This window comes from Cystoisospora suis (assembly GCF_002600585.1).
Source record: "Cystoisospora suis strain Wien I chromosome Unknown contig_305, whole genome shotgun sequence".
NCBI lineage: Eukaryota > Apicomplexa > Conoidasida > Eucoccidiorida > Sarcocystidae > Cystoisospora > Cystoisospora suis.
This window is the reverse complement of record NW_027153106.1, coordinates 2113-14303: the sequence shown is the minus strand read 5'-3', so window position 1 is coordinate 14303 and position 12191 is coordinate 2113. Positions and strand designations below refer to the sequence as shown.

At 49.5% G+C, this 12191-nt stretch overlaps 1 protein-coding gene across 1 annotated transcript in view; it reads right to left on the bottom strand.

The window, feature by feature from the left end:
• The window catches only part of CSUI_000794 (eif2 kinase if2k-d (incomplete catalytic triad)), a gene marked incomplete at its 5' end in the record, with an annotated part of 22653 nt that overhangs the window by 8350 nt on the left and 2112 nt on the right, over positions 1-12191 (bottom strand). Inside the window, 14 exons of the mRNA XM_068061001.1 lie at positions 1-61; positions 1119-1715; positions 2381-2540; positions 2949-3363; positions 4078-4221; positions 4605-4777; positions 5206-5313; positions 5769-6062; positions 6786-7049; positions 7669-8613; positions 8773-8920; positions 9535-10074; positions 10882-11877; positions 12120-12186. The exon at positions 1-61 is cut by the window's left edge and continues 429 nt beyond it. Of these exons, the coding sequence (XP_067927023.1) occupies positions 1-61; positions 1119-1715; positions 2381-2540; positions 2949-3363; positions 4078-4221; positions 4605-4777; positions 5206-5313; positions 5769-6062; positions 6786-7049; positions 7669-8613; positions 8773-8920; positions 9535-10074; positions 10882-11877; positions 12120-12186 (4912 nt within the window). The remainder of the gene's footprint in view (positions 62-1118; positions 1716-2380; positions 2541-2948; positions 3364-4077; positions 4222-4604; positions 4778-5205; positions 5314-5768; positions 6063-6785; positions 7050-7668; positions 8614-8772; positions 8921-9534; positions 10075-10881; positions 11878-12119; positions 12187-12191) is intronic.

Below are 12191 nucleotides of genomic sequence, written 5' to 3'. Positions count from 1 at the left end.
GAGACTTGATAGAAACAGAGAAGTATGGAAGAGGATGTCCATAGCTTGCAAAAGGCGAAACCTTGAATACATTAGAATAAGCAAAGACAAGAACACGAGAGGAGAAGAAAACAAGAATGACTAGATGAAGAAAGGCCGGCAAGAGAATGGAGAAAGCAAAGGGGCAAACGAGTCCTCACCGAAAGACGTACTCGTAAAAGGCAGTGCCTACATCTCCAAGCCGCCTTACCGACTGTCTCTTACACACACAGGACGCACCACGTCACTAAGCGACGCCGAGTCATACCTACTACTACTACTACCAAACAGCATATGTGTAAGCCAACCTGACAACCCACGCAGTTGCCCAACACTAGTAACACCTGTGGTCCATTCTTCGTACAGCTTAATCACGACGGCACAAACTAAAAAAGCTCGGCAGCACCAGTCTCCCTCAAGTCGAAGCTAAATAACTAGGAGAGCTAGAAAAGGAAGACGCACCGAGATGATCAACCGTTCCTTGCGCGGAAGCCCCCCACCCACCGTGTCCATCATTCGAAATGTCGCTAATCCCTGAGAAAGGAGTGCCTCGCTTGCTGCTCACTGAGTGTTTGACCCAATACCAACTCAGGTAGACAAAGAGAAAAGAGCTGTAACCCTGTATATATCCTGATACGAAGTCGTTCCGTTACGATGTCAATGTCGCGGAGACGTAACCTGGTCGTACACAAAGTCTGTGCAACCTCGTGTCCTGCTAAGACACCGTGAACAAGCCCTAATGGGCTAGAGTCGCACGCTCCCCCTCCCGCGCCCCGCAGAGAACTAGAACTCTTCTGTCTTTGCCATACTTTCTCAGAATCTGGTTTTTCTCGGGACTCTTACGCGTGGTCATGAAATTTCGTGTTTGGATCGTTCCGTACTCGCATCCCTAGAAATGTTAAAGCTGAGGTAGTTTATCGTATCGATCTATATGTCAACACTACCGATCCGGCAAAGTGTCGTGCACTAGACATGCACATCCACACATCGTTAGTCAGCCAGGCGTATAGAGTGAGCCTAGGAGTGAGACAACAGAACGTTCATAAGGAAAGAAACAAACGGCAGACAAGAGACCCCTTCACATGCCACTATATGTACACCTTGTTGACTCACAGCAGGTGCAATATAGCAGTGTCCAACGCAGAATCTTCGATACTCATTCCCCTGAACCAGAACCGCATGAGGTGGTGATCCTATCACCATACTTCCACCTACTCCACCACCGCCTCCTCGTAGAGTCGAAGGTCCGCTAGTCATCCCTTTAACATTCCACAGAGGCGAAGAGATAGAGGCCGTTCCTATAGCAGAGCATGGCCCAGTGAGGTGATTTCCTCCTATGTATGTTATTCCTCCTCCAGCCGAAGAGTTGATCGGTGTGCTTGAGCAACAGAAGGCGCATACCCCTCGATTCAAAAGGGAAGAAGAAGAAGACGACGAAGATGATGAGGAAGAAGCATAGACGTTACTGCCGCTACCACTAGAACAAGAAGAGGCACTGAGTTGCTGTTGATGAAGCACTTGTAAAGCTGCCTCTGGAGTTGCTGGGAGAACGATTGGACTGTCTAGACAGCTTGGTATGGCAGAAACAGATGAGCAGGCGGCAAGCGCTGATGTAAAGAAGCGAGGTAAAGTAAGAAGTAGATTTCTCTCGTCCAAGAGGGACGGCGACTCAGCTAGACGGGCCGAAGCATGTGTCGCTACAAAATCGAAAAGACAAAGAAGAAAAAACAAGGCTCAATAGGAACACAGATAATCTATCAATAGAAGAGATGAAAAGAAATATCTTCAGTTGTTTCTTGGAATGATGAAGACGTAAGAAAAAAGCGGGGTAGCGTGCACATTTCATAGCCATCATCGTCAAGGTTACATGAGACGACTAGTACTTCCTTGAGAGCCACGACTCGCTTTTGAATCAAGATAATATGTATACATATATAGCTCTATCCAAATTGGGAGATACCTTAAGTGAGATCTAACCTAGTCTTGTCTCCAAAGGAATCTCTCAACAGAAAAGAAAGACGAAAACGTTTGAGGTCTTGAAGAGATAGATACTCCCCGGTTCAGAAAGACGTAAAGGGAAGTGACGACCCACACTACGTGTGAAACAACAGGAGACTGTCTGCTCTGATACCATCACGGAAAAGCTCTCTTCTTCATTAAGAGAGAACATCTGACAGAAGAGAAAGAAAACACAAGAACAAGGCCACTGTGCAAAAAAGAGAACAGAAGATATGGTATCAGAGAGACACGCGGAGGCCCAAGGTTCACCTTTAGCTTCTTCTTTTTCCATGACATGCCCTGGAAGGGAAAAGCATCATCAGCGGAAAGTTGTTTGTCGGAAAGAAGTTGAAGAGGAACTTACGGCTTTTCTTTATAAGCGCCTCAAACTCTCGAAGTGCATTCGTCAAAGGAAGAAGAAGAGGAACTTGCACCTCATCACCTCCACATGCACCAAAATGTGTAGAGAGGACTTCTTGGAGACAGCATCGGGTCTGAGGCTCAGGATCTGCGCTTGAGCTTTTCTGACGAAAGAGAGGAAAGACGGCAGACAAAAAACGGCACCCGAGATCTTCACATGAAAAGAAGGGGACGCACAAAGATAGATAGATAGATCCCAATCTACTAGACCATATGCCTCTATGAGGAAGATACACCGGGTAAGCCACACGTGAGGCGAGACTGGAAAATACATAAAGGCACTGGACTGGAGAGCTCGGGGAATCCATTGCTGCTAATTCAAGGCGAAGAAAAACTTGGCATCTGGTTACCTACTACTTGTGACAGAGACTTGTCACTACTCCACCAGTTTAGGGATTTGCTTGCTTTTTCAACCTTCACTTCACACACATACACACAGACAAAATATCCGCTTTTTCATCTCCTGGTGAGTCCTTTGATCTTAAGCTTGAAGGGGAGCACGCTTCCCGTACCAGGAATTCACTGAAAAAAAGTTTTGCAGAGGCTGCGTCGAATTGTCTCCTGAAGAAGATCTTGAGTGTCTCTGTGGCGAGATTTCCGGAGAGACCTTTCCCATCTAGGCCCCGAGCGAAGGTCGAGACTCCAGATGTCCCTTTGTGAACATCTCTCTCATGTCTTTCGCTCGTAAAAGAAGAGCTTCTTTGCCCATGAGGAAGCGAAGATGCAGCTGAAGAAGAGGGGACAGAAGTAGATGGGACAGATGACGCAAAGCTCTGGGAATGTGTGGAAGAATGCTTCTTCGACTGAGCCCGTAGACGGAGAAGAAACGCCTTGAAAAGCTCCTGTTCGACAGCGGGGGGAAGAAGGGGAGACAGCAGGAGATCAAAAGAAGAAGGACGGTCTTCAGGATTCGGCGACAATAGCTGCCTGATACAACAGCAGAGAAACGAGCAGCAAAAAGATAGAAAAGTGATAGTGGAAGAAAACTGTTTTTTTCCTCTACACCTTCCTAATTTCATTCGTTGCCCTCAGCGGCAAGCACAGCAACAACCGCCCGCACGGCTGTTTGTTTCAGAGCCGCCGATCCATGTGGCGAACCTTCTGTAAGGCCTCATGTCCAGCTCAGACTAAACTGAGAAGAGAGAGGAACACAAGCTGTCTGTCAATTTACTTTCCCGTCGCCACATGACCCCTTCTTGCTACTCTTGGGACATACAGGGGACGCCCCTCGCGTACAGAGGGTTTAACGAAACTAAACAGACGGGCTTCAGAACAAGGCCCAGTTTTCACTTCGCACTTTTTCTCAAGTCGGGGAAGGAAAGGGCTGCATACCGTCGAGATGAATTCATCGCATAACGTTCTCATCAGCAGCAGGGGGTGTCTATCTCATATACCTCGTTGAGCGAAAGACCACAAGTTGTCTGTGTCTCTCAAAATAGCTAGGTAATAGGCTAGTCTTTGTGTCATAAGTTCATCCATTCCACACACACACACAGTATGTATAGCATTTCGTTAAGTGGAGTCAATGTGAAGATCGATGAATGACTCAGTTTCACAGCTTTCAGGCATGCTGCCAGTCATGCTATGGAACTGATGAAAAAGTTATAGCAGGCGAAAATTACGGCGAGACATCGTTCGTACTTTATAATCTTGAGTGCCCCCAGAGGGACATTGAGCTGTCGAAGGTCATCGCAGTTGCCGGCAGTAAGGGTCTCGAGGAATTCCACACGGCTGCAAGATCGGCCAAACATCTCCCGTCTCCACCACATCTCCGCAAATAGAACCCTGCATACAATGAAGGAGACAGTAATGACAAAGACGAACCACCTCACACCCCTCTTCATAGATAGATAAAAATGAATAGATTGTATACTCATGTCGCACCTCCTGTATACGTCAGGTACATTCCGCAAGAGACCCGGAAGTAGACATACACATAAATATGTATATGGGTAGCGTCACAGCCCTGTACGTGATGATTGATGTAGTCACGTATACAGAGAGAGACAACGTATTACACTTCTGATCCATCTTTGAAAGCCGCTCTCAACGTGAGGCAGATAACCGTAGTAAGCAAGGACCTTAACGCCGAATCACTATAACTCCGTTCCGAGTTCAGCCCACACACACATCATTGATAATAACCCTGACTAATTCCTATACCTTACCCTAGAGAATACATGTCTGCTTTGTCTGAAGCGGTCTTCGGTAAGCCGTGTCCTCCTCCTCCTCCAGCTGACTCTGCGGCCTCAAGAAGCTCAGGAGCAGAATAGAGCCGGGCAACGGCTTGTCCACCGTCTGACGCCTCAGGTACTAGCCATGTCAAGCCAAAGTCTCCTAGCTGTGAATACAGAGGAACAGGAACGGGAAAGCACAGAGAGGACATTACGAGAGACAGTGAGTGAAGCGCCACTCCTCTCACAAAAAATGAAGAACACAAGGGTTTGAGAATCAGGTAGACAGCAAAGGAAAAACCTGTCTCTCAGGAGAAAGAAGTGCAGGGTCCGCCTGGTCTATCAGTCGGTCCTCGTACAGGAGACTCCTCACTACAGGGTGCTGCGGATAAGCACAATAAGGCCTTGACGTGCTCTGTCTATTTCAACTACTGTCCCCACGCCTGGTCACCTCATGACGTGGAGAGAAGTGCACTCAAAAGATAGTCTCTCTGAGCAGGCAACAGCATGTCCCCTGCAAGTCAAAGTACCAGAGAAAAGGAGTGGCTTTTCGCCCGAGGGTTTGCTTTGCTGTGTAGGGATTTCAAGCTGTTACCTTGACGTTATAGCCGTAAGCTCCGTCCGGCTCTAAAAAGACGTTCGATGGTTTGAGCGCGAGATGACAAACGCGACTACGGTGTATGTACACCAGGGCCTCCAGGGTCTGCGTAAGAAAACAGCACACCGAGAGAGAACCTGTCAGGCTCGTGCTGCAACGAGCGATGACAATGGCACGTGCACTGTCACAGAAGACCGTGAACGGACGCGACATGAAGCGGTGACGGCGACTGCAGAAAAAGCCAACCACGCACGCAAGCAAGACCAACTAAACGTAGGCCACGGCCGTGTCACGACACACTTTACTCCTACAGGAGATCCTTCGTAGAGTACCCACACCACTGATGACCGCGGCGACGTCTATTAGATAGTATTATGGTGCTACTGCATACCGGTGCCTGTCTGCTTCCGAGGTGCGTTCTTGAGCGGAATTGTTTCAAAAGCTACCGGCAAAAATCGCAAAGTCTAGCCGCTTCTCTCAGACGATCCGAAACTAGCATATGTGTCGGTGAGGCATTCCCCTCTTGCCACGAGAAAGTTTCGGAAATTAAAAGATCTTACCTGTCTAAATAGAGTCCAGATTTGTTGAGAATCCCAGTGTAAAACATTTCGTTTTCCGATTTCGTCCTCAAGGCTTCGCTCGCAGAACTCCATCTGTACGTACACCCCAATGTGTGGCTCATCCTGGCCTTCCCCCCCAGCAGGAAGCCTCCCGAGACTTCCAGCCTGCGAAGCCGGCCCGCCCCCCTCTGTTCCTCTCTCGCCTTCAGCTTGGCCTCCTTCTCCGGATGAGGCTGCTGCGTCTTCTAGAGCAGGGTGATATTGGGTCCACGCTTGGTTGTATCGGGTGATATACTAAAGAGACAGAACAGAAGAATCTCATAGCCTCGAACATTAACAATACATCATTTTGAGTAAAATCGCGTTGTCTTCTCAGTTATGTGTTCATAGCACCACTGAAATTTCCGCAGCCCTGATATTCAAGTAGAGAAATGTTCCTTCGACGCCATCTGGGACATTACCAAATGTAGGTAAAACTTCAACGGTAAGCGCGTCCCCGATGAGTCCTCCTACAACAACTACAGCACCACTGAGGAGTACTTCTTTGACTTCAGTTGATAACCCAAGGTCAAGCTGCTAGAAGAGGGTATGATCTGGCCGCACTCAGGAGAATGCCATCTAGCCATTCCTACGACAAGCCACTTAGAATACTGGAAGGTCGCGCTAAGTCCACATAGAGAAGTCTGTATATCCAAGGAGGCTTCAGTCACAAGAGATGCCGTGTGACCAGGAAGGCAAGGCGATTCATACCCACACACAAAGACAGGCACAGGTTGCCTCGGAAGGAATGATGCCCTGCATAAGATGCTCATCGATCGCGAAGAGCCTCAATAATCGCATTCGGCAAGCCGTTCCCTAGATCTTCATTCCTTCATACTGATGGAATGAGAATGCCGAGCGATACCCTCGAGAGCACATACACACCTTAATGAGCAAACAAGAGAGCAATACACCTGGCCACAATCATGAGAGTCGATCGCTAGACATAACTGCTTCGCAATGTCCTATGGCTCATACCGGATGTTGAAGGGTGCAAAGCAGAGAAACCTGCTGGAGAATGCTGTCGACGAGCTGAAGACTTTTTTTGACTCTTCGGCTGCTGTGCGCGGGGCGTCTAGAACCATCGACGTTGGACGCCCCATGACATGTAGGTGACTGTGAAGATGGCGGGGTTGAGACAGGAAGGCCACATGGCACAAAGAACTGCTTCACGATATACTTGTGCTTGTCAATCATGTGATACACCAATCCTACGCGGCAGAGAGGACGGACGGCTAATACCTGAAACAAACGAAAGAAGACACGTTCGGAATGTTTTTTATGCTACAGCATGGCAGAGAGACCTATACATTTGCGGGGTCAGATTTGTTTAGATAAACCAAAGACTTCTCTCGTCACTCCGGGGCCCCGGATAGTGCTGTAGTGGATATGTATGTAAGCAACTAGCAAGAACATAGCATTAGCAGCGGCGATTCTGCATGTGCATCAAGTGCCGGTGTAACGAACATACACACGTGATGATGCGGAAGAGCAGAGGATCAGCCGATGAGTCCTCGTTGACTGAGACGCACATTTGATAGATTTACAAAAAGTGATAGAACCGACTGAAGACTCCCCGAGGGGACTGAGAATGTACGTACACCCCACCACGCGTTGTCGGTTACAACCTCACATCTTATCGTTCACAGCTTTTCAAGAAAAAAACCAAGCAAAATCCCTTGGTAGGTCTCAGAGCCACCTCAAAGCCTAAGTGTACAGACACTCTTCATCTGTCCCGCTGAGTAAGCAACAAAAAAAACACTGACCTATTTACGAGGGACACACACACGATACCCAGGCACAAAGACAGAGATACATGTAAGTCCAGCCCACACGCCAACATCCGTCATCAACGGCTTACGGCTATTTGGACGAAATCCCTTTCATATCGATCCGTTCTCTGCGAATTGAGTAGCAACTCCCGTAGACTGCCTTTCATTCCCGCACTGCCATTCCCTCCCCCGCCTCGACCACATGTACTTGCATAGCTCCCGCCTCTATCTGCTACAGAAGATACACCTCCCGAGGAGCATCCTCGCCCACCACTTGGTCCTGACGACGTGGTTGCGCGCTGCTGCTTTGTCTCCGGTGGCAAGAGTATCCCACGAGTGACCGGTCTTGTCGCAGCTGTTTGACTTCCATTGAAAAGCGGGGGGTCGTCCACTCCGGCCGATGTAGTAATTGCACCCGGGTTCGCGAGTTTTTTCTCATTACTTCCATGAGATTCTGCTGCTTCAGGAGAAGGGGAAGGCACAACAGAAGACAGACAAACCCTATCAGTACTCTGCTCTTCCTTACTCTGCTTAAGTGCACTCCGGCGGTGGCGTTCAAGAGATGATTTCACTCCGCTAGCGCCATCGTCACTCCGGCATTCTGCCGAGTCAGCTGTCTTCCCTTCTTTGCTATCTACGGCTTTAGCTTTGCTTTCTCTCTCAGCATCAGTGACTGTCCGGACTGACTCCTCTGTTCCTCTTCCGTTTCCGTGGCCTTGAAGGACGTCATCAATAGAATGTCTCTCTTCCCGTGAAACCTCTCCCCGAGTAACAGACGCCGAGGAGGTCACTGCGCTTCTTGGGTTTGAAGACACACCGCGAGGTGTCTCGGAAGGTTCTCCACTTTGAGGAGGCGAAGGTGCTTCCCTGCTTATTTTGACGTCATTTTGAAGGGAGGCGACAGGATTCGGAGAGACAGAAGAGACACTCGACGCTTGCCACCAGGTGTCCCCCTGACGTGTTTGGGACCTTAGAAGCAGCCGACGATGTGCGGCGGACAGGCGTTGAGAGGGTGCCGTTGTGTAGAAACATGACTGCAAGAAAACACATAGACCCACTACTAAATAAGGAAAGAGAGAGAGAAGAACAACAAAGAAAGTGCACACCCGGTGTCTCCATAAAGAAAGCATTCTCCTGTACTATATCTGCTGCCATCGGAAAGTCTTACGACCGTGAAGAAAAATAAGACTCACCTGGATATCAAGAAAGTCGTTTTCATCCCCCTCGACATCCACACCAAGATCTTGACTGTCTCCTCCTCCATCATCGTCCCAGTTCTGCCCTCCCCCGGCGTCGTCATCGTTCGGTTCATTCCACTCACCCATGAACCGCGCTGAGGGACTACACGCATGCACGAAATCATCCACAGCAGAAAAGCTATATTCTCTCCTGAATATAGCTCCAGGAACTAGGTACGTAAGCTCCTATTTCTGTATGACCCACCTCTTTTTCCGTCTGCTACATAGCCTGGTGGTGCTCGTATTCATTTAGAAAGGCGTCTCGTAACGCCGTCACTACTTGGAGATTAGGAATATGAACGCGGCTAGTCACACTGGTACGTGCACCCCTCAATTAGCCGGACTCTTAGTAATCGGTAAATACTTGAGACTATCCTTTTATGCAAGAGTCTAGCCATCTGCGTTTTTCGCATACGTATGTGGGTGTAGTCCCTGTCCACTGCAGTTTCTTTACTCCCCTCTCGGCTACCATGTGACGTCAAGGAGGTAGTAAGTAAAAGTGAGGCGTCTCTCTCCGTCGCTACCCAGGAGAGCGCGCTTTCTGTGGCCTACCGAAAAGCTGTAAATAGAGCAGAGAAGACACACCTGCGAGTGTCAGAAGCGAAACCGACTCCGGCGTGTCTTCCAGGGACACCTCCTCCGGATTCCCTCGCCTCCCACAAACACATAAGAAAGCGATGGAGGCGCTACAAGATGCAAGGGGAAATGTTTGCTTACCTTCCTTCGCGTCGGAGGCCATCTTCAGGTCCTTCTCCAAAAATTTGTCGCATTCTGGCTTTAACCGCTGCCTGGAAAGTGAAAGCGTTTTCTCCCGGTCGAGCTCCGCTTCCTCCCCGAGATCTCTCGTCCATCCTCTCCGTCACCATGGCATTGGTTGCGCCTAAGGAGTACATTGTCGACGATGAACCCGCTCCGGCCTTCCGGTCTCCTCTATGCAGAAGCAATGCCGCGCTCCGATTTCTCTCTAAAATGTAAGGCATTCCCGCCGCGTTCGCAAGCTGTCCCGATAACCCGCGGCTTCGTCCTGCTTGGAGAAGTTCATCCAACCCGATAAGCACGTGGCCGAGACGCGAGGATGAGGAGCTCACAACGGAATAGTTTTTTCTCTGATGACGGCTGCGATGCTGAAGAAGTAACTGGCGGCGCTGCTGCTCCTTGAATTTCATCTCTTCCCACAGGTTACTGAATGAGAAACTTGGCAGTTCCGCTAAACACGATTGGAGGAGGAGACACAGGCGATACAATACCACTTCTCCCCTGCAAACACAGATCAAAAGAAAAAACGGAGAGAGAATTCAGATACGCGGAGAAAAAGGGCCAGCAGCTGGAGAGAATAGGTAGGCAGACAAGAAAAGGACAGCGGGAGTGAGAGAGGTTTAACACAGGACTTGACACTCCAGCTAGACAGCCTGCCTTTCACACGCCGGGCATATATCCAATATAACTATATGCATCCCCTCTGCCCGAGAGACACGGGTCAGTTTCTCTATCTGTCCAGAGCTAGTAGGAGAAGAGCTGAACGGGACATCACCTGGCAGTCCCCCCGAGTCCAGTATCTCTTAAATTGCTCTGAAGCTTCTGAAATGAAACAAAGCAGAACGCAGTGAGCGTCTCTTTGAGGGAGTGCGAATCCCTCTTTTCATCGGAGTGCGAAGCTTCACTATGCCGCAACTTATGGACACTTAACTCACATATATGCCTGATGGCTTTGGGACCTAGACTCTTTCGTTGAACACATGCATGTTCTACTAATCTATTTGTCCGGCAGCGAAACATCCATCTCCCCCCGCGGCTACCAACGACAATGCAGAATACTTGCAAAGACGTAGAAGGGTGACACGCACGCGGAGACACTCTACGATCCTCCAAGTCGTCCAGCATGTGACACCTGTCCCACCCACCCCCTAAGTTAAGACAGCTCCAAAGTGGGGACTTCAGCCTTCTTGGATAGATCAGAGATGCCCGAAGCACAGATGTATACAAGGTCACAAAGAAAGGGCAGAGAAAGATACAGAATCTTTCGGAGGCTTGAGCATTCTCTCACAGTATTGGAAACTAGCTTACCGAGCTGACTCGTACTCCGATTGGAGATCACGTTCTAGTTTCTGTACCACGGTCCGAGGCACAGCATGAGACAGTCCTACACAGACATAGGGCGGTTCTGCAGGGTATTGCCTAGGGAGCAACACATCAACAACAGCGTAGAGAGGAGATCTCGACGAGTCCCCCTCTACTCGGAAGAGGTATCGCACACACTGGTGTTTACAGACGCCCGCGCAGATCTGGCACACTTCTAGATGCTCTCTGTCCTCAGCTTCGTCTCCGCTCAGGACCAGTGGTGTACCGGGAGAGAGCCGGAGACTTCGTGCCGAAGATGAAGAAAAAGAAAGGAGTGCTGTAGCACTTGATTGTCCAGAAGAATGAAGGCGAGATTCCGAGCCATGCGACGTGCGCTCGGTGGTGGAGGGCCATCCAACGCCTCCTGAAGGAAGACTCCGGTTCTTGCTCGGTATCTGCTGATCGTATAACACCTGGTAGTCAAGATCTGCAGATGTCTTTTTTTCTTGCTGCGCTTCACTAGTCGGGTTGCCTGCTGCCTCGTTTCCGGAGTCATTCCCTTTGCGGTCACGTTCTCCAGGTGAGCCTTCATCAACGCCTCCGTGACAGATGTCCGCCGTTAGCTCTAGCCCCCCTTCCGGTGTGTTTCTCTGCGAGCAATCGTCGCTTGTTTGACCACACCGGTCAACTCCAGCTTCTTCTTTTCTTTCCTTTTTCCCTGTATTCTCGCTTCTGTCGGTGTCTACCTCAGGTTCGTCTTCCTCAGTATAGGAAACAGCCGAGAAAAAGCAACCTGACGGACTCAGAGTAATCAGCCATGGACATCGTCCCACATCGAAAAGAGTATCTGCGTCTGTCCCTTGCGTAGTCTTCTTCTTATTCCGGGGTCCGTCTTCCGTGCGAGAACTGCCTTCTGAAGCAGTTGTCGGGCGATGAGGAGACCGGGGAGAGAAAGAAAGAAGCGGGTTGTGGAGCTCCGAAAGAAATGTAGGAGATAGGAACCTGAGAACACATAGCCGGAATGACTCAGACTCATCAGCCTTTCATTTCTTCAGGGAACAGAATGCAGCGCTTTCTTTCAAGACATCACAAAACCACTGAAGCGAGAGCTCAACAGGCAAGCGCCGACACATCTTCCCATCAGAGTAGAAGGATTACAACACCCGAAAGAGGCTTGTAGGTGACGCAACACGAACCGCGGCCTTCACTCCCGCACACCATGGCTGTAGATACAAAGGACCTACCCTCGGTTTATGATTTTAACAGGAGCGTACATCGCATCCATAGCCCGAACTTCATCTTCTTGTTCTTCTTCC